Source organism: Eschscholzia californica, unplaced genomic scaffold, assembly GCF_041429995.1.
Source record: "Eschscholzia californica isolate CP2 unplaced genomic scaffold, dmEscCali1.0.p SCAF_6, whole genome shotgun sequence".
In the NCBI taxonomy this organism is placed as follows: Eukaryota; Viridiplantae; Streptophyta; class Magnoliopsida; order Ranunculales; family Papaveraceae; genus Eschscholzia; species Eschscholzia californica.
In genome coordinates this window covers 38,309,189-38,335,338 of record NW_028238483.1, presented here as the reverse complement: position 1 = coordinate 38,335,338, position 26,150 = coordinate 38,309,189, and the positions used below count along the sequence as shown (strand labels likewise).

Below are 26,150 nucleotides of genomic sequence, written 5' to 3'. Positions count from 1 at the left end.
TATATCCCGGATATAGCGAGCCGTTATAAGCTTGTATAATGAAATGCACAAAACCAATTCCATTTCCCCAATTCTCATTCATCAATCTAACAATGTCAATGAATTTAGACCCATTCATACACTGTTTGAATACAAGTAAGATGAAAACCCTAACTTTACTTCCCCGGGTTTACTGAGGTAAATTTCTGTTCCTAATGGGGACAGTATCTAACACTAAACCAAACTATATCTGTCATTAGACTATGCTGAAGAACAAAACCAACTTCAAACTGTATAATTTTACCAACAGATGTAAACAGCTCAAGGACTTGGATACCAAGTATTTAGAAGCTCCAACAGAAGGACAGCGGCAGAGTCTTTCGCTTTCTTTACACTAGGCATTGGCTCCCCAACGCAATCATCCGTCCATCCCTTTTCGGTTGTATTTACTCGAACAGAGTACGTAAATCTCTTTGCATGTGCTGGACCACCTTCAGTTACACACCTAAGTATCCCAAAAAACACTCGGAAGGTTAGATTAACAAATAATTAATACAATTGGTGTCGTTGGCCCATGTGAACCTCTAAGTAGTTGAGTTCGGGCAAGGGCCTAGCTTAGGTCAGGAGTCAGCAAAATGACCCGAGAGGTCACTTGGCTAACAGCTCTGCATGTTAGTATTTATAGATATTTGCGGAAGTATAATATTTCCTACATAAAAGAATGAAGAAAGAAATCTACCGGTACTGAGGCATTGGCCATTGTCTCCGCAAGCAGATATCGTTAAGGGTCTGCCTGGTGAACGTTTGATTCCCATTTTTCTTTTTCTCATTCTCGCCCTTTTCTTTGGCTTCAAGTATTTCTTTCTCTTTCAAAACGACAAGTGCATTCCTTGCCGCTAATTTCTGAGCCATTTTCTTTTGTGGGTTTTGAGCGATCCCAATCTGGACCCCATCGATGTAGACTTCTACAGTGGCTAAATTACCACTCCTAGTTGCTTTGTATTCCAGGCCTTCAGCCTGTTTTTGGCATCTTTCTTGGAGCTCCCTCACCGGATGCATAGGAAGTGTGTGCGGTGTCACCATTGGATGCAACAAAGGTTGGAAAACCTATTCAAACAGCAAAACGATAAGTTGATTTTTACCTCGAATTCTCCGTTGCACTAATAAACAAATGCAATGAACTTTAATGATTTTTACCTTCCAGACGACAGAGGTATTATTCCCACTGTCGAGAAAAACTGCACCAGCAATGGATTCAAAGATGTCACCAAGCACTTTTGGTGCTTTACAATCTCCTAAACCAAATGAATTGAACCCTGGTTTCGACAACTCATCTTTCACATCCTTAACGAAGTCACGAATCTGAAATTAACGACCAAACCTTGTCAGAACATCCTAAACACACACATAAACATTCTAAAACAAATAAAGGTTAAATAACGAATGAGAGATGAACCTGTGTTTCTAGTGCACTTGACCCATGTCGAAGGTGAAAATGAAGCTTATGCTTAACTACAATACGTGCAAAGTTTTCATTGTTTACAGCAGCAGCTCGCAAATCAGTCAAGCGACCCGGAGGTAGATCAGTATACGTGAAGAACAAGTGCTTAGTGATTAGATGATCTAAGACAGCATCACCAACAAATTCTAGCCTTTGGTAACAAGAAACTCCGGCAGAAGGCCTTGAAGCGTGAGTAATGGCTTCGACCAATAGGCTCCTATCATTGAATTTAATGTTCAAAGCATCTTCTAAAGTATCAAAATTTATACTCCTCAGTATACTATCTGGAACACTGCACAGTTTTTTTGGGCACTCCACTTCCGGATCAAACTCTACATGAATCCCAATCCAACTCATAAAATGGTGTGCAGCTAGCTTTCCACCTTCGACATAATACACCCCTATCAATGCTTCAACTACATCTGCCAATGTTTTGCTAGAGAGAACCCTGTAACAACTCGAATCACTCTCGAGTTCACCATCTTCCATATCATCATTTTCATATTCATCATCCTTGGAGATTTTTCTTGATTCACCAGAGGTGTTCTCGGGGTCAAATAATGATGATTCTGTTTCTCTCGTATCTTCATCATAGACTGGAAGAACTCCAGGAGCCGCCCATCTAGATGGAGCAAATCGATCAGCTTGAATATATGACTGAAGCCCTTTACTCAACGCATACTGATAGAGCACCATATTACTGACCATTTGCTGCCTCATCCTTGTGAGTTGACCCTCGTGCTTCTGTGGATACTTGAGAAACAGAAATCTACTGACAACCCACTTCAGGTAAGCATCTCCTAGTAACTCTGCTCTTTCATAACAAAATGTCTCCTGACACGATGCAGCAGTCAATGCTTCCAAGATCTGAAAAAAGATAAACTTGCTTTTCAGATAGTGAGAAGATAGAAACCTAACAAGGGAATCATAGCAGCTACCCAAAAGTCATACCTTGGAAGCAGGAACAGGATAATTAATTGTATCCTTTAACTGAACTGCGAGAAGCATACTCTCGACTCTTCTCATTATGGAGGGTAACATTTGGGCTCCCCGAACAAGTGAACCCGGAAGTGGATGTACAAAGCATAGCTCAGGGGGAAGGAAGACGTAGTATGTTTTATCAAGAACCTCATCGCCTTCATCTTCATTTCCTGCATAAAAACGAAAAAAAATAAGCACCACAAAGAGGTGTCACGGGCTACACAGAGATAAAGCAAGATGTCATGCTCAAAGTGGAAAAGGGGACAGGTTTATTGTCTTCCAAAAGTAGTCGAGCAATAAAATTTGTACCTTCGGAATGTTCAAATCGAGGACAGAGGAGATTCTTGCAGCATGAAACCCCACGTGCTCTTATAAGAGGTTGCTTCTTGTAAATCAAATCAACTCCATATCTGTAAACAAAACATAGCAGAATGGATAACCAAAAATGCACCTATATGTTGCACATGAAAGAAAGAAGCGTCTGAAATCTATTTACAGAACTTGTAGCTACTGTCGCCTAGATATTTGTTTACTATCAACAAATTTCACAAATGACAGTAGTTAACAACTTCCTCGATAGATCTCATCAGCTCAACTGCTTTTTCATGTACAACATCTCAGGTGCAACTTGGCTTCCCATTGCTTGCATTGAAGTGAGGAAAGGTCAGATAACTCGCACTCACAAAGCAATATTAGGTACACAAAAATATGAAAATAAAAGAAAACAGTGGAGCATATCAATGACACAGATAGGTTAATAATACATAAATAGAGTTAGCTAAGCATTTCTTTGGGCTAATAAAAGTCGTACTTTTGCCTGTAGTAATCAGCATATGAGCGATACTCCAGAGGGCCTAAGTAGCCCTCCTTCCTTGGGAAAGAGTTTTCTGCGTTCATATCGTAGCAAATAGAATCAACATAAAATCTCTTCCCGGAGTGAGCAGCAGTCACAATTCTTCCAACTAGATGTTCGGCATGAATGCAAGAATCGGCCATCAGCAATTTGTCTCTGACCACATCCTCGATCTGATTTTGGGTGGATTCTCGATGAAGAAGCAATCCAGATGCTTTCACAACATCAAACTGCGCGATGGCCCCTCGAATACCATATGTTGGATGGGATTTCTGACCAAATGCCATACCATTACGTAATTTTCCAAATCCATACTCCTTCCGATCTCCACCAAGACTACGCTCATTTGTACCAAGGTAAACATCAGGCCGAGCCCGCTGCAAGGGATTTTTCCATGCTTCTGTTCCTATTATTGTTTCAATCAGAATCCAGTCAATTTCTTTTAGAGGATCTACACATGTCTCACCAACCACAGGGACAAAAAGGTATGCCTTTGCGGGATCCCATGGAGTGCTCGAAGGTTCAACATCCACATCCAACACAATGCTCATAAGTCTCACGTGAAAACTCTTCAAAGAGGTCAGCTGCAACATCAACAAAAACAAAATACCAAAGATGTCATTCCACATAGTCAAGACAAAATCTCTTTACTTTTTTATATTATTCAGGACTGTAAACGATCCACAACCTGATCTTCTGTAACATCTATTGACCCCCGGAAGACGAGAGATGCCTTTGTTTTCATGGTTCTAGCAACAAAGAGATCCATCGACATCGATAAAACCTAACGAAAAAAGCAAGAGTTAGACATACCACGGAAATAATTTGGAACTGCCAAGGAAGTTATCAAAGTGATAGAATAGAATACCTCTGCATCCAGCTCACTACCAAACATTACAGCAAAATTTGAAACTTGGGTTAGAAATGGATCTTTTGAAGTGCCGATGCTCACACATTTTACAGCATACATATGCAGATGTACGATTTTAGGTTCACGGCAACCATCTCTACTGGGTAAAATCCAATCTCCCTGAAATGGCAATAAAGAACCATGTTTGGGAATCATGTTACATGCTCGATACATATAGCAAAATATAAACTAAAGGGGTTAAAAGATGGAGACATGGAACTGCATCCGTAGTAGCATTAATTCTGCAAATGAAGACTTCAGCAGTAGAACAATGTAAGTGCTGTAACGCAACTAGGTCTTCTTCGTCTAATTTAATTAACTTTTGAGTTCTGCTACGGACTTCCCACAGTACGTTGTAGTTTTCTATCACCAATTTCAGTTAAGGAAAATTACTTGAAAGTTGACCGAAACTCAAGCATAGTCTCTTTGATATTTTCCCAGTACTAGAACAAATAATGCTCATACATTCATATGAGAACAAAGGCACAATAATTAGGGGGAGAAATCATGGTTTTTCCCAATCACAATAATAAATTTAGTTTAATCTTCCACTGACGAACTATTCATCCATAATACTAAAAGGACGGTAAAACTATAGCACTGTGCAAATGGCGAAGTATTCCCGAAACTCACCTGGAGAACTTCGGCAACACCTTCAGGATAAAATTCTCTGTGTCTTGCAGTGCCAGGGAGTACTTCCCCTTCATCCTTCTGGTCAACCTTCTCTCCTTCCCCACTTCCCTTGTCTGGCAAAAGCATATCAGTGAATGCCCCCATCTCATGAAGCTTCTTGCAAGCAGCCAGACAAACAGCCTGCATATGAGAATAAAATTTATAAGGGATATCCATGGACTTGAAAAGGAAAATATCAACAGAACCAGATCTCCAACACATCACATACTAACGTGCCTGTTGAGCAAGGCGCATTGAACTGCAAATAGGACCCTCCAGCCTCTCAAAAGGTGCGTTACAGGGGAGTTGGAGCTTGCATGAATATTCAATGAAATCGCCTGACTTCTGATGTCGTTCCATAATAAACTCCGGACGTAGTATCGAATACCTGAGATAGAGATAAAAACAGAATTAAGAAAATGATACTAAAAGATCCCCCCTCCCAATGCAATATCAACCGGTATAAAGATATTAAACTCAAACCTGTCACTTGGTAGCTGGGAGCAAAAATAGTGAATGAGACCAACAGCAGAGTTCAAGCTCACAACAGCTCCAGTCGACTCCACCTGGTACACTGACCCCGGAGTTGTATCCACAGTAGTTAACCTAGGGTTACCCTTAAGATGACTGATGTCGGTTCTTTGTAACGCCTCCTTTCGCAAGGTCTCTTCACTATTTCTAGCATTCCTTAGGAAGGCTTCATGTGACAAATTTCCCCTAGATTTAAACATTAAAAGGTCAGATCACTTCATTCAAGGTCAACACTTGGGAACATTCAGACTGACAAGTGTAAAGAATAAGAGGCTAAGCACGGCGATAACGAAAAGTTGGTCCAATGCAAATACCTCTCAGCCATCAAAATATAATCCGATCCAGGCTTCCTTGCACGCCCCCTAGACTGGATATAGGCCAAAACAGTTTTTGCAAGGTCAAAACGAATGACAACATTGCATTGCCTAATATCTAATCCTTCTTCTGCAACACTAGTGGCGACTAACAATGTCACCTGGAAGAGAAGAATGAACTTTCAGAATGAAAAATTGCCCCAAAATACATATTTCAATTATTAATATTCAATTCTAGCTTTTTTTACATACTCTCCCGTCACGAAATTTAGAAATCGTATCCTGCATTTGAGATGTCCGCATTTCTTGACTATTGTTGTTTCCAATCAAACTTGCACACTTTATAAAACTTAGAGATGGAAGCTCGGCAAAGACCTGTAAAGTTGGCACAGAGAGAAGTAAAGGTGAACAACTTCTAATTTTTAAAACCTAAAGAAATAAAAACAGAATTAGGAGGAATTGCTTTGAGAAAGTCAACCTTTGGAAGAACTAAGGCAGCAACTACTCGCTCCACGAAGACAATTGCACGGAAGTCCTCAGTGTGTTGATACTTACGAAGTATTTTAACCAAAGACTGCACCTTGGGAGTTACCTTTCCATCAGCTACAGCTGCTCCTATTATCACGTCAACATGCTCTCCACCGGAGACAACTATCACAAAGCATATAAAAGTGGTCAACTTCAATAGTAAGCATATGACACGAGATGAAGAGTTTAAATCATCACACCAGTGTACAATTGTGAATTCTTGAGACATTTGGGAGGGTTGGTTTATTGGTCAGAGGGAAGTCAAAAGAAGTAACAAGATCTAGAAATTCACAAGTTGTCAACTACCCCAAAATGAACTCCAAGCAAGGGTCAGCCAAAGCAACTCACCATAGCTATCAGGAAGTTCCCCCTCTTCCACATCATCAGGATTGTTTTCACATTGAACATCATCGTTCTCTATGTTTGTTCCTTTTCCCTCCTTATCATAAGCAGCTCCTTCAGACAGATGGCATTGTAGAAGGGTTACAACTTTATTCAAGTATGATTCTTGAAATTTTACGTCAAGCTGGTAATTTGCCCTTTCATCATTCTGCAAGGCCGTCAAAAATGAGAGCGCGACCTACAAAATGTTGGAAATGCTCAATCAGTACATGAACTCTGTATTTAGAAAGATAGAAGTAAATAAATTACTGTGACCATTCATAGACTACCTTGTAAGCGCACCACTGGCCCAGTTCACCCAAAGCATAGTTTATAGCCCTCAACTTTTGAACTAAATTTGCAGCTCCATCACTTTCTGTTCTTTCAGAAAGACCATAAACAAGACGCAGCTCATCTTTAGATCCAGCATCTCTAGCACCCATAAATTGCCACTTACTTCTTTTGGAACTCGTATGTGCTGCCTTCTCTACTGCCTGTTCTATTTGCTTTATTTGTTCATGGAGAGACCACAAGCTCGCTGCTTTGTCATAGTGAACCACAGTTTCCGAGGGCATTGGAACATGTTTCTCCAACTCTTTACGGTCCTTTATCGTACAAACAATCGAATCGAGTTTGCTCTCAAGATTCCGAATTTTTATTGCACAGTCTTCTTGGCTGGAAACACCTATTCAGAAGAAATAAGTAACTTACTGCTTAAAGTGATACAAAGCATGAACTTGCGTCATAAGAACAAAAAGCTAAGTTCAAAGAGAAATTACATTTGCATGTATTCTTAGGATGAAGTATGATTTATATAGAAAGAATCCCCTAGTTTCTGGCTAATTCTTGCCTTCCAATATAATATATATATATATATATATGTATATAAAGATAATAGTGAAGTTTTATAAATAAAAACCACTATCCTGAGTTCTTACTATATAACACTAATAAGGTTACTGGTCTTCCTGATAGCCGACAAAATCCAGAGAATCTCATCCAACAAAATGAAATATACAAAGTGACACCGTTTAAAAGAATTACAGTCCATACCCCTTATAATAAATAGGACATATTACATTTACTTCATATCATGTTCAGACTTCTTAAGTTACTTCAATAATAAACAGCGGTAAACAAGATACTGGTTGTGTTTGTGTACCTAAAATGCTAGTGCATTTCTTATGCCCAGACATTTTAGAAACTAGCCAAGATAAGAGAATTCACACATACCCTTCAAATTTACCGGAGAAGCTGTCATCCCAAAAATGGCAGGTCTTTTCTCTTTTGGAGTTCTATGATAGAACTCAGACATGACTAATGAATATGGGTGTTTCTTAACAGCATGATGACACTCGTCAAGGATAAGGAGATCGATAGCTTCCATCTTAATTATGCTATGTCTGAGAATGTTCAATAGAATTTGAGCTGTCATTACCAGTACCTGCAATAGAGATAAGCAATCAGAGGTAAGTGAAACATACTAAATATAAGAAACACAAAGACGAAGGAGAGTGAAATTCAGGCGTAATTGAGTTCACAAATCATCATCCACTCATCATATCCTAAGAAACCTTAAAGCCAAGACAGAGAACAATGAAAAGGGCACAAAATTTTTCACTAATACTTAGTGTCATATAAGTTAACTGATCTTGACAGTTTCCAACGAATAATAAAATATTGACACAACTGAAACCCAATAAAAAAAATATGCAGGGAAAATAGAGATTGTCCACCACAGATACTCTTGTTAGGAATTGCAGCTGTGCCGGGTTCATGGTTGCAGTATTAACTCAGAGTGGAACAATTTTAGCTCAGAAATTTGAGAAAAGATTGTCTAGTTGATAGGTTGAAAGGCGAAATCAGGAGACTAGTTTCCACTATTTGGATTTGCCAAAAACAATGGAAGCTAGACGTTATAACAAGCTCCTATATTCCTAGCAAATGAACTTTCACATAATCCAACGATATGCCTTAAACCGGCGTCTACACTTGCAGATATTTAAAAGCGACCAGAGAGAAACTGATAATAAGATGAATCTCTGGAATGGAAGAAATGTAATAAAGAAGAGGAGGAGATATCTAACTAACTTCAACAACACATTTAGAAATTTGTATTTTACCTGTTTCGTTTCAAATTCGCGCTGCCATCGACGACCATCCCAGAAATCTTGACCCATTTCACCACAATAGTGTCCTACTTTGTAGCCAGTACTCTCACGAATAACTTCTGCTTGCTGAAAAGAACAAAATCAAACAATATCAACTTGAAATTGATTTTTTTTATAAAGCGGAAAAAAAAAGTTATCTAGTTTCCATGATAGAAAAACTTGTTGATTATGATTACCTGATAAACAAGAGGAACCTTTGGCACCAAAAATATAGCAAGAATTTTTTTATTTTGCTCCAATAAATCTTTGCAAACACTCTTGATAAGAAGAACAGCTATGAGTGTTTTCCCGGTTCCTGTTTCAAGAAATGCAATAGTGTTTTTCCTCCTCGCTTGTTCGAGAACATCCAACTGGTATTTCCTGGCCAGTTCCTCGACTGGTTTCTCCTTCTTTTCATCGGGTTTCTTATCAACGCTTCCAATCTGTCCCAGGTTTTCTTCCTTCGATCTCTTTGTCTCTCTATTATGTTCAATCTCCCAAGGCCCATCATGAAAAATGACCTTACCCATTCTATCCCTCTCCCAATAACCTTTACTATCTCTCTCCCACCTATCCCTGTACCTATTGTCCCTGCCATCCCTCCTATCACTACTGTAACGGTCTCTTGACTCCCTTCTACTGCTCAAACCCCTATCCCTCTCACTATCTTCCCAATTGCGATTCCTCTTCCTGCTTGACTTGTCGATGGAGTAACTGTGATCACTAAGGCGAGCCCTTTTATGGTATCTATCAGAACTATTGGTGTCTCTCTCTTTCCTAAACTCGTTATCTCGGCTTTCGTACTTACTACGAGACTTTTCTTTGCCATTGGCTGCACCATTCAATGATTTTTCGTTACCATTGCTTTCACAAGCAATGCCACAAACATCATCGATTATACGTTCTGTTTTTGCAAGTTCATCTTTTTCCACTACATCTGATTGATTTATGATTTCCGTCTTCACTACATTCTCAGTTTGAAGCGTAGATTGAATACCTTCACATCCATTCACAGTTTCAATTTCAACAGTTTCAAGCAATTTATCAGTACTTTTTTCAGGCTCTAAACCACCACCATTCTTAATACTTTCAAGTATTCTATCAATTCCCCCAAAAAAACAAGCATCAATTCCTTCATTTGAAGAATCATCAATTACTACCTCAGGAACAACCGGATCAAAATCAACAAAAGCATCATTCATATAAATATCCTCATATGCATCTAACCAGTAAGAAGTTTTATCATCCAAAACTCGATTTTGATCACCGACCTTACTTCCAGAAACCCTAGTTTTTTCTTCCATTAAAAAGTTTACTAATTTAACAAAGTAATGAAATAAGAAAAGTAAAATTATCAAACTACTAGTACAAAATTTGAGACAAATTGTAAAGAAGATAAATAATTATAGAGAGAGAGTTAAAGAGGTGAAGAACAACAAATAACACAAAGGGGATTTATAAAGTTGAGTACTTGAGTTGTAGGGAGAGAAATAAATTAGGGTTTCTGAATGTAGTAGTACTTGATCCTTGATTATTCTGGTAGTTTTAGAGAGAGAGAGAGATGCAGAGAGAACGAGGATAGACCGTACAAAACACGAAATTTTGACTGAAGAACGAACTTGATGAGAGATAAATAATGGTGATGATGGATTTGATATTTCGTAAGATTCGACGGTCTATCAACGCAACTCTGCTTTTTTCTATCTCTTCTTCGCCTTTTTTTTCCTACTAGTTGATGTTCTTCTTCTCCACCCACTCACTGACCTCTCTGGTTTTTTTTTTAGAGAGAGAAAGTTTGACTGGTGGACATGGATACGATTCCCTCCTCACTACTTTCTCTTCTGACTAGAGAGGAGTTGAGTTTGTGTATGAGAAAGTAAAGCTCAACTTCTTTGTTCTTTTTAGAGAGAGAAAGAAAATAGAGATTCTCAGTCCTTTTTTAAGAAGGGGATTAAGAATTTCAGATTCAATTTTTAATGTTGGTTTAAGGACTTGGATTTGTGCCTAATTTTAAACATAAATTCCTCTTACTAACTTCAAGGGATACGAATCATGTGATACTATTACCATTTGTTTTAGAAAGTAGAAAATTTCTAAAAGATTTTCAATGCAAATTCTCAAAGATTTTCCAATGTTTTGAGACGTTCAAAAGAGAATCAACGAACACCGCAAACAAGTGACCAGTGTGAGAAGATAGACATTTACTTGTTAAAAGAAAAAGGAAATTAGGAGACACATGTTAGAATGTAATAGTCCCACATTGCTCACAAGAGTGTCCAGAGACTGGGCTATATGTGTAAGCTCAAACTTAGTAAGTACCGAGGCCTTTTGGGTAGGCTTGTGGTGCCTTCGCCAAGGACAAAACCCCGTACCCGTGTGGGCTTGGGCCTGGGTGGTTAAAGCGGGGACAATATCGGCAACTGCCAAGGCTTGGGGCGTTACAAAGTGGTATCAGAGCCGAGGACGGCCCGAGGCCTCTTGGGAGGGTCGTGGTGCCTTCGCCAAGACAAAACCTCACACCACGCTGAGTGGTGGCTAAGTGAGGACAAAATCGTTGTGGGGGGTCCACGGCGTCGCTGCGTACTCTGATGGTCGGGCGAATCGTGTGTCGTTGCCCATACCGAGGCCTTTTGGGTAGGCTTGTGGTGCCTTCGCCAAGGACAAAACCCCGTACCTGTGTGAGGTGGTTAAAGCGGGGACAATATCGGCAACTGCTAAGGCTTGGGGCGTTACATAGAAGGACTTAACTTTCTAATTCATGATACAAAAAAAAAAAACTTTCTAATTCAACTAACCATAATCTACTTCTAGTAATTTTGTAGTAATACAAATAATCATTCTCTAGTCGTGAATGTTTGAGGTGTTATGTGTGATCTACTCTTTGGGTGTTGCATCCTATGTGTTTACCTCGTCGAACTCTTGATCTTAGAGATAATTTGTTCAAATCGCACATAGTGTATAAATATAAAATACGCAGTCTCCTTCTACTACATAGTAAGGATGAAAATGATCTCACCTTCTACAACACATTTCTTTGTAACTCTCTCAAAATGCTCTTTACCACTAATTCAACCCAATTAGGTCCACATAATACCTTCTTAGCTTCCATAATGTCAAATAAACCGTCCCTCATAAAATTTACCTCCATATCTTCAGCCACTCGGCCCACTCCTATACGTCTAATTGTATATAAATATAAGCTCAAAAGCTATATATTATCTAATATACTTAAGTATTTGTAAACGGTAACTTGGTGGAGTAATAATGTTCAGTAAGTTTCTCTCTTTGGGCAACATTTTGAACTTGCTGTTTTAAGATTGTGAGAGTGGAGACTTTGTCAATGAAGAGTACTCTTTAGTCGAGGATGAGGGTATCTATGACAACCATTTCTATGTTAGTAGAGACTTGTATTGAAGAGTAATTAGACGTGATTCTTCCACCGATTCACCTTAATTAGGTTTATTATATGACTATATATTATTGACATAAATAAAGTTTAAAAGAAATTAAAATCAAACCATAACAATGGTCAGTGGGGTTGGAATAGACTTTTCCCTTTTGGCATAGAAAAGGAGTAAAGACATATCAAACAAAAGATATGTGCAGAGATGAGTGAAGTTAATCACAAATGAGGGAATGCATTTAATACATGTCCAAATCATACTACATTTTAATACGCCCTATATACTAACAAAGATATCCACATATTAAATGCTAATAGAAACAGATCGAGCAGCTAGTGCAACTACTTTACTCTTCATCTGCCATTTTCTGATGGATTTTTATGATCTACCTCTTCCTCTTTTACTATATTGAAGGTTTTCACTGCACAATTTATATCATTTATACAACATATTTATTTACTCTCATAGCCCCACAAACTAAGATTGTTTTCATGTTCTTGTTAAATTTTACACTAGTCAAGGAGGGTTAAGATTTTTTTCCTTAGGTCCACCGAATACCATCAACAAAGTCGAATTTATTACTTGACTATTGTATTTTGATCGAATAGAAAAAAAAATGCTAGTTTCCTTCACCTCATAAAAAATATTTTGAATGAGTTGTTATTTTAGATCGTTCCAGAATATTTTGGATTTGATTATAAGTATTCTATATTTCTAGTTTCGTAGGCCATATAGAAGCTTTAGGAAACACCTAACTCACTCGATAAGTATGAGTCCATATGAGTCATTGTAACTGGTCAATCTTGCAATTGGGTCCATCGAGTCACTGTAATTGGTCCATCTGAAAACCCTAAAATCAGTGACACATAGAACGTCAACCAAATGTTATTTGGCCAAGAGAGCTACCCTATCCATTCAAACCTTTTCAATCCCTTGTGATGAGATTCTGATTCCCAATTTAACAAAAGTTCTTGCACTTTAACCCTTTTTTATACTACATGTTATCTTGAAAAAGAAGTCAAATGCCCCCAAAAAATTATATACTATGGGATATTTTGATGCAATTGGATAGATCATAGATGAGATTGAATATAATAATATCATTCTTTTTTGTATGCCAAAAATGAAATATCTCTAATTGGGGCTACTTCTTGTGAATTCTGTAACATCACTTTTCTTTCCCACTTGTTTTATTTTTATATCATCGCCTCTATTTGAGTTGTATTCTTTCTCTAACTAGTGTAAGGATTTAACTGAGTGAGTTCGTTAAGTGTCGTAGATTTGTTCGTTTAGTCATGATATTGCGGTTAAGGGTTAGTAGTTTACTTATGGTGGCTTGTCACAGGGCATTCTCACTCTAAAAGCTAGTTCAAGAAGTAAGATGTTTTTCAAACATTTATAAGCTCCCAGTCCATTCCACATTGCTAGGATATCCCACATTTATTGTGGAAACGGCGGGTATGAATTTGTAAGTGCGGAAAAAAAATTTACATCTTGAGCTTGTTTTTAGAGTGAGAGAGATTCAAAATATCCAACAAGTTATTACGTATTGACCTTTGAGTGCCCCTTTAACAATAGTAGGGGCACCTAGAGAACTTCCTAACTTGATTCAGAGTTCTGGTAGTGAGAAATCCAAGCTAGTGGGCTTTGGGTTGCAGTTTTATAAGAAAATGCTAGAGACATCTCCAAGTTCCCCCTTAGCAAGTCCTGTCTCATCGACAGGGAGTTGTCTATAGGCAACTGCCATTTTTTTGGGTATATCTTGTAAGCAGTATACAAAATTTCTTTAAATGTGGTCAGTAAGATGTCAGACCTAGCTCCGAGTTAACTTCTAAGTGATACTATCGCAGATAGAAGCATTTTATCCGAAGCTGATAAAAAGAGCAAGAAGTAACCATAATCTCGTGAGGTTGATCTAATAACGAGAAGGTGCTTGAATAGTTGGTAACTATATTTTAAGGGAAAATACTGCGAGAAATGCTTCTTTTGCTTAGAATTTTACACAAAACTTATATTCAAAGCTGACATGCCATCAATCTGACCACATACATACTTTCATCAACTGTTGTAAAATCTCACTCATTTGGAATCAAAAGTAGAGAAGAACCCAATTTGACCCATTACTTTTTATTACAGAGTCAGACCTCAGTCTCTACAATAATAACTATCTATTGATCACCCCACACTTGAGTCTTATCTCTCCAGCATTACCAGTCAACACACCAATCTGCCCCATCTTCACCATGGCAGCAGCAAATTTCCATTCCCATAGATAAATGTTATTTGCATACTGCTTCACTTGATTAGCTGTAGCTGAGTTGGATAGGAGAGTCTGGTCCGATGTAAATAGTCCTCGATGAGCAAGAATATCTAAGTAATATCCCGCATCGACAGTATTCGGGCTAGACGGTTTCATCGGCACAACTAAATTAGGGTTGGAATTCTTTGGGCATTTTTGCTTCAGTTGAGTTGCATAGTTTGGGTCTAAACTTGGATCTTGGCTTGTACTAGCATTGAAATTATATAATCTATTTGTAATAGATGTACAGTGAGCGCGCCCAATAGTATGCCCTCCTATTGTTTTAGACAGAAAAATTCAAGAGGATATTAAGTCGAGTCAGATTCGAAAATATTTTTTTCATTTGTTTTGGTATATTTGGCTCGTCCAAAAGACTGTCTACCTATCGATTCTAAGTCAGTCATATAACAAGTCAACAACTCTGGAATAAGAGAATATCGGCCGAAATAACCTCAAATGTCTATTATACCCCTCCATAACAAGCCAGACTCAGAAAATAAAAAGAAAGAGACCCGTTATTACCAGATAGTATAACCATCTCTTCTTGTGTGAGTCCTTTCTTTGCAAATGATTGTGTAAGTTGATTCACATTAAACGTGGGAAACGGCAAATCTATCGTTTCTGATGCTAACGATACTCTTCCGTCTCTTCTACCCGCGGGGACATCGTAACCGTATCCTCCTGCCTATACACACAAAAATGTCCTTTATTGTAAAATTAGAAAAACAAAGCAGAAATGTCAGAATGGTTTCTCAAGAGAAGCTAGCTCTCCTTAATCCTTACTAGTTCAATGCTATCTCTTGCTGCAAATGCTAGAATATCAGCACAAGAAACCACTCCTTTGCATACAGTTTCAAGCCTATTTTTTATTTTATCCACGGTGTCAAACCCTCGAAGACTAGGATTATTTGCAGGAGAATCCTTCTCTGCGATGTTTGATGAAGTCGAGTTGATTAGAACTGAACCATCACAACCCTAAAATCAATGAACAAAATTCATTACTATTAACCAAAACGTCTATTCGTACAACGAAAGACATGTCTTCAGAACGTCTATTTGCACAACAGATTAAAAGTCATTATGAAAAGAAGCAACCTAAAACAACGTGCCGACTCTCAGAATTTCTACATATTTAACCTATTATGGTACATAATGTAGTTGTACATCTAGTAGGCCTCTAGTACTACATGTGAGTCAAACCCGATAATTTTCTTTTTGGTAATTAGTGGTATGTGTCAAAAATAATTTATATATATTGTACTAGTGAGTAAATTAGCTTACCCTAACAAAACAATCATGAAAATGCAATCTCAAAAGACCAGGAGCAACTCCATTATCAACATTAAAAGCTTTACTAACTTCATCCTTAATAATAAACTCAGCTCCTTCACAACTAGACTGATAGAACCCAACTTCAAGTTGACCTTCAATTTGAACACTTAAACATGAAATACAAGTAAAGAAAACTAGAAATCTTGGACTCATTTTTCGTGCTTACAAACTTAAAACTAAGTTTAGCTATTTATAATCAAAGTATTTAACAGAATAAGCTGTATGAACAGAATATTAATGACAATTAATGTCATTATAGATCGATCCAAAATTCATTTAGTTAATTATATATGTCATTATTGGTTGTTAATTAAGATTAGTACCAAACAAGTTGGATTAATAAAGGAGAAGTGAAAGACAGATGTGTTTTGATTTGTAGTTTGTATTTGTTGCATCATTTAGTTAAATAAATAGGAGTCTACCTGTGAATTTGATCTCTTGAATTGACTTTTGTGCAGATATGCCAATAATAGCGGATTGAGGAGCGGGGAAAAAGAAAAAATAAGTCGGTCAGATGAAACAAGAACAACACAATTATCGTAAAAATACAAAATATGTTTTGTTTTTTTGCCTTTCATAGTTATCATGTGTATTTTGAAATGAATACTAATTCTATAATAATCAAACAGAGAAAAAAAAGGCTCGCGAATTTCAGTGGTGGTTAACATCATTCGTCGACATGAAATGCCCCGAGTGGGGAAGGCATATTTGAAATTGAATCAGAAGACCAAATTTCAGGTTGGTCTTGGTTAAAATGACATGTCGTTTAGGTTTAGCATGTTCAATATTATTTGGGAGATTTTAAAAGGCCTCCCCATTTTTGTTAAAAGGCCTCCCCATGGTTTCGTTGACTTAGTAAAAAACCTTTGACTTAGCTTGGTTAAAGGGCCCCCCTCTTTGAATGGGTGAAAAAAACCCCTTTAAAGGTGTATTTCACCCACATCATTTGACCACGCCACGTCATCACCTTCTCCGGCAAGGTCGCCGGCCGGCCAAATTTCCGGCCGGCGACCTTCAATCTAAAAGAAAATTTTTTTTTTTTTTTTTTCTTTCTCTCCTCTCTCTCTCTCTCTCTAAGAACTCCGGCGAAGGGTTCCTTCGCCGGAGTTCTTAGAGAGAGAGAGAGAGGAGAGAAAGAAAAAAAAAAAAAAAAAAAAATTTTGAAGGTCGCCGGCCGGAAGTTTGGCCGGCCGGCGACCTTGCCGGAGAAGATGATGATGTGGCGTGGTCAACATCACCGGTCTTGGGTTAAGTTTGACCTAACGGCGTTAACTTTGCCGTTAGGTCAAATATTGATGAAGGAGGTGCTCTTTTGTAGAGGGGGCCCTATAACCAAATGGGTCATAAAGAGAGGCGCTTTTAGCGGGGAGGCCTTTTAACAAAAACGGGGGGGCCTTTTAAAATTTCCCATATTATTTTGGGGAGGCTTTGCCTTGCCTGCAAACCTATGAAAATTTGTGTCTACTCCTCCTAATCTATGAAAATTTACGTCTGCTCCTCCAAAATTTGTGCAAAAACCCACGAAACTTTACGAAAAAATTGAAGTCTAAAGAATTGTCAAAACTTTTTTGACAAAAGAATATTTGCTTTAGAGTTTGACTAAATTTTCAATATTCTTTTAAGCACTAATACAAAGATGAAGAGAAGTTAGCTACCTTCAACTTCTCTCTCTCTATTTTTTTTTTGTTGAACCACTTTTGTCTTTGTATTTGGAGGAATATTGAACCAACTACAAATGTGACAAAATAAGATTTGGGAGCATATGATTGATTAAGGTTTTGCAATTTTATAGGTAGAATGCAATTGTCAGAGATGAGTAGATGTTTATGAGAAAGAGGACCCTCATATATGGAATTATTTTTTTTCGTTTAAAAGACCATTGTTTGAACTTTCTCACGTTTGCATGACAAAAATGATGTTCATTTACGAAAGCGAGATCCTATTATTCTGTTACTCTTTCTTAGAAGGGATCGAAGAAAACAACAACTAGGTTATGCTTATTTGAAAACTTATTTATCATTAATAATCTTCGAACATGAGGTTTATACTTTAATATAGGTTTTGTACTCAGATTATATCACCAAGGGGATGTAGCTCAGATGGTAGAGCGCTCGCTTAGCATGCGAGAGGTACGGGGATCGATACCCCGCATCTCCATGTTTTTTTATTTCGTCTATTTTTTCCCAACTCTTCAGAGAAGATTTCAGTGAGTCAAATAAAGGGCCTGTAAGTTCAATTGACCTAGGAAAGGCCCATAAGTGTGAAAAAGCCAATAATGAGAGGTTATATAGACACCACACCACCAAATTTTACAAACTCTACTCTCCAACCTTCCTCCTATAGGACCGAGTCAATTGTTAGCTAAAACCTAGAGAAGGGTTGATGAGAGTGTAGAGAAACCTAGAGAGAAGGAAAAATTGAGAGAGAACAAACTCTGTCTTTGTTGCAAAGTGCTAAGAGATTTATTGTGAAGGGGCCCTTATTCTTCTTCATGCTCTCCCCTAACTTTGCCTTGAAGGGAGTATACGAAAATAGTTTATGTCATAACTTTGATCTGAAAAATTAGTTAAGTTCTTTCCAACATATAATAACCATGAATGAATAATCTTTATTACAGATTTTAATCCACAAATTTCAAACATTTACTCTATTTTGGCAGTGTAAGAAATAGTCCCACTTTGGCAATTGCAAAAAGAGTCAATTATTTTGCACTCCAAGTTGGTGTGCGCATGCAATTGACCAGTTGAATGATGCATGTTGATCCAATTGTATGTACAATTACACATTATCTTCCCACAATAATTGCATTCATTTTGATTGGACAACTAATTTACTTTTATTTTATTTCATTTTATTTGCATGACATATTCTATTTTGATAAGTTGTTAGATGATTAGTTACTGGTCCACAAAAATTAGGTATGATTTGAAACAAAAGTCATTCTTTTCATCAAAATTCGAAGTTATCTATGAAAAAGAAAAAAACACCTAGCAACATAGGAATGGATTTTTATTCTCCATAAGATCGTTAAAATGAACACAAAAAATCCGATGAAGATGAGGCATGGCGGGGAAGTGTGCATGTTCCATACTTGGAATTTTTCAACCATATATGATTATATCTAATACAATTTTGTCGAACAAAATTTAGTTTAGACTATGTATTGTTATGTCTATTTCATTATATATGGCCTATAGGAGGGAGATGAAAATCCAAACAAGTTTGAAGTTATCAAGTGATAGGCCTTTTTAACATGTGTGGATTTTAAATCAAAATTATTTGATTTTGATAGATTGTATCTTAGTAGGCCCTTCATTATTTCATCTAACACCACCCTAGAGTTATAGACTTATAGTGGAGTGTTTCTTTTGACAGTAAAGAATAGTTTGGGCCTTTTCTTAACTTTATCTCCCCATCATTTCAATGAAGAGGATAATTATAGGTAGATAGAATTTCTCTTCCAATCCTAACTTTTGGTTAATAATATGTCAAATCAATAAGTGCCTTAGTATGTTGATTTCCTTCTTGCTTGGATTTCAAAAATTTGTGTTGTGAAGATTGAGACATGTTACACTTCCCAACTAAGAGCTAAAATTCTAATAATATGTTTGGAAAATAAAATTGTTTTCTAAATTTGTAACTTTGGAGTTTAGCTAAGTTTATAGTTTGTATTGTTATTGGGCGACTGACTTAAGTTTCTATTACATTCTCAATGGTACAAAAATTTGTGATTTCATTAAATAAAAGAGAACCGACTCACCTACAAATTAAATAAGAAATGTCATGTAAACTTGTGGATTGTGTATAATCTGTCTCCATTTACGGGGTACTTACCTTCCACAATATTGGGAAGGTTATAATTAATTTTCCACAAAAGATAGAAGAATTTAGGGAGCATAAATTGGGAAGTTTAAATATTAGAATGCATATGAGATGGTGTTTAGATTTTATCCTATTTGAGATTTTAGTTTTCTTATTCTTATTTGAAGAAAAATATTAATAAGATATAGAGTATTCTCAGTCTTAATCGTATCGCCTACCAAGAATAAAAGAAGAAAAAAGGAATATGATGTTATCATGGGGAAATATGTCGTTTTCATCTTTACTAATAGTATCTACTATGTGCTTGTACCATATTAAAAGATAGAAACACCCTTAAACGAACTTGATGGATTCCCTTGGCATTTCTTTTTATGATGTATAGCCAAACATGAAATACAATTCTAAGGTGAAAATCAGAAACTTATGTGTGGAAAAACATTTTTAAATAGAAAATACTGTATTTTTTTCAACAAAAAACATAGAAAATATTTTGAATTGAGCGAGAAAGAAAGCTAACTCATTGACACAAAATTTATTAAAATATGAGAGAAAGGGGTAGATCAAGCCCAAGGTCCATTTAAGCCCAAACATGAGAGTGATTATTGAATTTTATGTACAGTTTTTTTTTTTTTTTGATGAAAGTAGGCTTCGCCTAAATTTATTAATCAGAATGAATCAAAGAAATGTTGGATCTATCGGTCTCCAACTGACGTACAATGCACTCGGGAACTATCACCATTTCACTTGGTGTATTAAGATTGAATTTTATGTACAGTTGATTTGGTCTTTCCTGCTGGTATTGATATTCGTCGTTCTCGTATATTCAAACATCCCGATTTTAAAGTGTTAATGTAAAATGAGTACTCAAACATTTACTTGGAGCACAAACTCCACCGATATATTCGAAAATCAATAGATAATACAATGAATATAATATATATTACTTCTTCCTCTATATTTTGATTGTTTTCTCTCAATATATTTTGTTTTTGCATATTAGAAAGAGATGCTAAAGTTTTTGTGGCATGATTTTCTGACAGAAAATTGTGTACAACTTATAACTAACACGTGCCTAAAAGGAGACTGAGACTGTGAGACATGTGGAATTATAGCGGTGGTGGGCTCGGGTGGAGGAGAACGTAAAAGATTATTATCAGCCATTCTCTTTTTTTTTTTTTTTTTTTGAAATTGACAACGATCGACGATAGTCATTACATTTGGTGATACATCATAGATGTGATAGGCTCGATAACAACCTATTCAAACTCTTACAAGACCAGACCTGTAACCCAACTAAATTATGACCTAAAATCTAACTGCATTATTTATACCTTAATCATCCCGATTCGAATAACCGAAGATTCCACCTTCTTTGGGAAATCTTTGGTTATTCGAATTTGAGTCCTCCAGAGTTTTCTGGAGTTTATGTCAACACCTTGGAACCACATGGGTTATCGACTGTTGACATCAGCTATTCTCTTAGCTATATAAGAGAGAGAGAATAAAATAAAATAAAATAAAAAGAGAGATAAAGTAGAAGAAAGATGGGAAGATGAGAGAAGGTCTCAACTGTTTAAATTGGGAGAGTTGGGGTGCTTTTATGGATAAGTGGTCCTACTTCTACCCATTTCTCAAGTGCATGGGTACAACTTGCCCTAGCCTTAGGCCAACCCTAGCTAGTCATATACCTTCATGCTACATCAACCACAATTATGTAGCTCAACAAAAAAAAAACCACAATTATGTAGCCTACTGTTTCATTCTTCCCCATTTCTAACTAGTAAATCCTTAATAACAAAAACAGTGCTAGATGGCCCGAACTTTTTGTCCGAGATTTGGCTCGAAGATGACATGACACACCCATTCTCCAACCTGTTCATATGTAATATGAAAGTAGCATTACCGTTTTTCTACTAACAAAAGGTAAAATGTTGTAAGATTCAAATTCTGATTAATCTTATAGACTGATCGAACCTCTAGTCTATCTATTAGAATATTGTTTGGCGGTGAAACTAATTTGAGCCCTCGTCTACTAGCAGGGGCGGATCCATGGGGGTGCGAGGGGGTGCGGCCGCTCCCCCTGGATCCGCCCGAAAAAAAAAAAAAATAGTAGAAGTAGATATTTTTTCAATATATATATAAGTATGTCTAAAATATAAATGACGTGAATGTAATATCATGACAAAAACAAGTCTTTGGCTTAATGGTTAAAATTTGGGTTTAGTGTTGGAGGGACTCTGAGGGTGTGAGTTCGAACCCATCTACAGGCATATTTTTAGTGGTTTTTTACATTTATTTGTCTAGGCCTATATATAGCGGTTCATGTGTAAACTTGACTCAATGGTTGATGCATAAACTTGACTCAATGGTTGATGCACTGACTTTTATGTGAATGGTTGCGTGAGATATTGGGACCAAATCCCACTTTATTAAGCAATCTTAAGTATTTTTAACTTTAAATATTTCAAGTATCCTAAATTTTTTTAAATTTCAATTTAATTACCCTAAAAACTATAAATTCCAATAAATCTACCATAAACTCCTACAAATTTCAATTCATCTAACATAAGTCTTATACAATTCTATTTAACTATCCTAAATCTTATAAAAATCTTATAAACTTTAATTCATCTACCACAAATCTATACAAACTTCAATTCTTCTTATTACATTTACGATATGAGGCAGAATGATGATCTTTCAAATTTAGACGAGATTGGAGCTCTTGCTAGAACATTGGTGGAAACTACGAGAGATAAAGCATATCATTTAGTTTATGTGCTTATCACTTTAGCACTAACTTTGCCGGTTGCAACTGTCTCCGTTGAAAGAGTTTTTTTTAGCTATGAAACTAGTTATAACATGCTTAAGAAACATGATGAGTGATTCGTGGTTCAATGATAGTTTAGTAGTCTTTATTAAAAAAGAAATTTTTAGTGAAATTGACAATGAGTCAATTATATGAACATCCAAAATATGAACTCTCGTGGAGGTCAATTGCATTTGTAACCGTTGATGCATTAATATACTTAATGAATATAGGTATTGTGTTAATTACTACGTCTGCAAAAAAAAATTATTTAGGTATATAAATCTGCACCCCCTAAGTGAAAATCCTAGATCCGTCCCTGTCTACTAGTTTGATTTTTTTTCACTCTAGTTTGCTATATTTCTTTTGTTTGTTTCTCACTTATCTCTCACCTCTTTCAATCTTTATGAACTTGTTTCCATTGACATAAATCTACCTTTTAACCACTACTAGCTAGTCTACTACCATCTTCAATACCATTAAATAAATACACCATCAACATAGGACATGAAATTAGAGTAATATTAAGTATCAAGTGCTTTTTATTGTATTGAATAAGAAGGATCATTTAGAGATGGGAAAAAAGATGAGAAGCTAGAGAGAGAGAGAGAGAGAAACTCGTGTATGTATAGAACTTTATAGCTAGGCAAATAGATAGGGTTGAAGTATCTGAAATTCTAAACTGGAAGACTGTAAAACTAAAATTAAAAGATACCGTTAGATGTGCATTTTCATGACAAAATAGACAATTAGGGCATGTAGTTGTAGGGTGTAAGACTGTTTTCAATAACGACTTTCCCCTTTGTTTATAATTAATTATTATACCCTCTCTGCCCACAAGTGCTATGTCCCTGTTTCTAATTCCTCCCATCCTAAAGGCTGCTAAGTGCTAACTCTTATTTCTCACCCACTCTTCTCATCAATTTCTCATAACTCATATGTTATGTGGGTGAACAAAACCTTATTTAAACTAAATATATATATCCATTGAATCTGACGGGTTGAGTAGCAGTGCCGGTGAGGCAGTGAGCAAAATGGTTTAATCAAACTGAAAGTTTTTTCAGGGCCGCGGCTGTGGGGAACAAAAAAATTCTCTAGGGAATAAAGACTTTTCTTAAAACTAGTCAAATAAGATTGACTTTTATGTTTTATTTTTATTACTAAGGGACTTCTAATTTTTGGGAGTTCTCCTCCATCTCATCACCTCATCGCCATCTCATCATCTTCTCCGGCGAAGGTCGCCGGAAATTAAAATTTTAATTTTAATTTTTTTTATGTCTAAAGGTCGCCGGCCGGAAAATTGGCCGACCGGCGACCTTCGGCGGAGAAGATGATGAGAGGGCGATGAGGTGGTAGAGAGAGGTGATGAGATGGAGGAGAACTCCTAAAAAAATGTTTTTGTATTCCCCATAAAAATTTATTTCCCGGAGACTTTTAAAAAAAATCTGGATTCCCTTTAGAATTTATTCCCCGGAGAATTTCCTTTATTCCCCAAAGCCGCGACCTTTTTTTAGTTGAACGAACACTAAAAAAAAAGAGTTCATCAAATTGGTTTTACTTTCCCTTCAACATTTAGAAACAACTCAAATTGAATAGAATGATCTTATGTCATATAATCTCAATATAAAATAATACGTTTATTAATTTATAATAATTTGATTTATTTTCTTTTTGCCCTCTACTTCATAACCAGCTTTCTGGCTCTATATTTTTCGTAACTTCAAAATTGGTCTCCTTTTGTTAACACTACAACTAACTTTAGTGGTTAATTTTGAATTTCCAAAAAAAAAAACTAAAAAAACGATCATAAAGTAGGAAACCAAACAAAAAATAACTTAAATATTTCTACCTAACGAACAATTTATAATTTCGTACAGAATTAAGACATTTACTAATTTTGTGATATTAATTTTAATCAGTTATACCGACCAGTCGAGTCAAATCTAAACAGTCAAAGTCTTAGTTAGTTTGGTTTCTCATGAACATAAGTCGTTTGTAAGTGATGTCGATCACCTTACCATTCAATATGATTGAAGAAGAACAATAGATTTCAGATCTTAGTTACGTGGTTGAAAAAGGCCAGCGCTTTGGGGAAAGCTAAATAGTTTCCGGGGTGTGAAATTTTAAAGGGAATATGCAAAATTTGAAAAGTTTTCGGGGAAACATATATTTATGGGGGATATGGTTCAAAATAAAAAAAAACCCTCCACCTCTCTCTCTCTCTCTCCACCTCACCTCTCTCTATCCTCCGGTTAGGTCGCCGGCCGGAAAATTTTCCGGGCGGCGACCATGAAAAAATAAAAAATTCACTCACTCACTCTCTCTAGAAACTCCGGCGAAGGGGTTTCCCTTCGCCGGAGTTCTTCAACAGACCGGAACTCCGACGAAGGGAAACCTCTTCGCCGGAGTTTCTTGAGAGAAAGAGTGAGTGAATTTTTTTTTTTTTTTTCATAGTCGCCGTCCGGAAAATTTTTTCGTCCGGCGACCTAGCGGGGAAGAGAGAGAGAGTGTGGTGAGGTGGAGAGAGAGAGTGAGGTGAGGTGAAGGGTTTTTTATTTTTATTTCCCTTTAACAATTTACAAAATAAAATTGTCAAACAAAATTGACCAATTTTCGACCAAGTCTTCACCCCGAAACTATTTTGCTTTCCTCAAAGCGCTGGCCTTGAAAGATACACTACTCTAAAATAATAAAGTTGTCACGTGGCAAATTGATGGGGAAGGTGACAAATAGGATGTCAGGTTGTCATGAAGAAGATGTCATTTAGATCCTCTTCCCCACTAACGGTTTTTTAAGGATATTAGTAGGTCCCACCTTCAAATCTCATCGTCCACGTGTCTATCTACTTATCAGACTAGTCCCAGCTATTTTGATTGGGTTGCGGACCTACTAAAGCCTATATATCAAGACACCTAAAACAAAGAAGGAAATCCATACAAGGGTTTGAAGTGGTATTTTTGTTCACCCTCTCCGTTTAATCTCTCAAAGACCTTCTTTGTAATTGGTGGAAAGCCAAACTATTGGATAAAGCAAGTAATTGTGAGAGAAAATTTCATTTTGCCTCCTCTTAAAGTAACCAAATAACCAAATTGGCCACCTAAAGATAACCGGCTTCTATTTTAACCCCTTTCTTTAAATTTTTGGTTAGTCAACTTTAACACTCAACATAATGTTTACTCTTCCAATGTTTACGCTTCTAGTGTTGATCTTAGCAAAATTCCTCTATGTCATTTTTTTTTTCATCTGAGACGAGGTTGCAAATGATGGTTGGACGGAAACTCGTCAACGACTCCATCACCTGAAACAAAGTTCTTTTTAAATTTTTTTCATCCAAAAAAATTGTTTTGTTAGGTTTCATATTATGGAGCAAATATTGTGAAGCCACGCACGAATATAATCTTCACTCAATTAAAATATTTAGTATAAATAAGGAGGGCAGTTGATTTTTAAACCACAATGTCTTCTCATAGGAAAATGTTTTAAACCTGTTTTTATAATAGAATATTCCTCACAGATTGTATATAATAATAAACTCATAGTAATATATATGAGCTATCTCTATCTATTACACCCTGGGGGGTACCAATATCTCCATGAATTTATATTTGGGACCATTGAAAATGAAAAGTTTTAATGTCATTCATCAAGGGTTCATTTGAAGGGACTTAAAAATGATTGAAGAGA

At 36.6% G+C, this 26,150-nt stretch overlaps 2 protein-coding genes and 1 non-coding gene across 3 annotated transcripts; 1 reads left to right on the top strand and 2 right to left on the bottom strand.

The window, feature by feature from the left end:
- Window positions 1–38: 38 nt before the first annotated feature.
- On the bottom strand, window positions 39–11,010 carry DCL1 (dicer-like 1). Its single transcript, XM_086645595.1, has 20 exons — window positions 8,998–11,010; window positions 8,774–8,887; window positions 7,884–8,094; window positions 6,941–7,335; window positions 6,618–6,849; window positions 6,220–6,392; window positions 5,994–6,116; window positions 5,742–5,902; window positions 5,380–5,613; window positions 5,134–5,284; window positions 4,858–5,037; window positions 4,183–4,344; window positions 4,003–4,098; window positions 3,273–3,898; window positions 2,771–2,871; window positions 2,432–2,631; window positions 1,436–2,347; window positions 1,177–1,341; window positions 719–1,086; window positions 39–484 (listed from the first exon to the last, which is right to left on the bottom strand). The coding sequence occupies exons 1-20, from the start codon at window positions 10,102–10,104 to the stop codon at window positions 301–303; spliced, it is 5,895 nt and encodes a 1,964-aa protein (XP_086501721.1). The 5' UTR covers window positions 10,105–11,010; the 3' UTR covers window positions 39–300.
- Window positions 11,011–14,188: 3,178 nt separating this feature from the next.
- LOC147534557 (peroxidase 5-like) lies at window positions 14,189–16,090 on the bottom strand. Its single transcript, XM_086647918.1, has 4 exons — window positions 15,785–16,090; window positions 15,287–15,478; window positions 15,026–15,188; window positions 14,189–14,778 (listed from the first exon to the last, which is right to left on the bottom strand). Exons 1-4 carry the CDS (start codon window positions 15,986–15,988, stop codon window positions 14,369–14,371), a joined length of 969 nt encoding a protein of 322 aa, XP_086504044.1. The 5' UTR covers window positions 15,989–16,090; the 3' UTR covers window positions 14,189–14,368.
- A 1,829-nt stretch (window positions 16,091–17,919) lies between these two features.
- TRNAA-AGC (transfer RNA alanine (anticodon AGC)) lies at window positions 17,920–17,992 on the top strand. Its single transcript has one exon. It is a non-coding gene; the product is annotated as a tRNA-Ala (tRNA).
- The last annotated feature ends 8,158 nt before the right edge of the window (window positions 17,993–26,150 follow it).

What these genes read in the sequence shown, in the direction of transcription:
- DCL1 (XM_086645595.1), bottom strand. Translation starts at nt 10,104, where the DNA reads ATGGAAGAAAAAACTAGGGTTTCTGGAAGTAAGGTCGGTGATCAAAAT. An exon ending in CTAAATTTCGTGACGGGAGA is followed by an intron (nt 5,903 to 5,993) that starts GTATGTAAAAAA and finishes CTTCTCTTCCAG; the next exon opens with GTGACATTGTTAGTCGCCAC. An exon ending in TGGCCAATGCCTCAGTACCG is followed by an intron (nt 485 to 718) that starts GTAGATTTCTTT and finishes TGGGATACTTAG; the next exon opens with GTGTGTAACTGAAGGTGGTC.
- LOC147534557 (XM_086647918.1), bottom strand. Translation starts at nt 15,988, where the DNA reads ATGAGTCCAAGATTTCTAGTTTTCTTTACTTGTATTTCATGTTTAAGT. An exon ending in CAAGAGATAGCATTGAACTA is followed by an intron (nt 15,189 to 15,286) that starts GTAAGGATTAAG and finishes TTGTGTGTATAG; the next exon opens with GCAGGAGGATACGGTTACGA. An exon ending in AGAGATGGTTATACTATCTG is followed by an intron (nt 14,779 to 15,025) that starts GTAATAACGGGT and finishes CTAAAACAATAG; the next exon opens with GAGGGCATACTATTGGGCGC.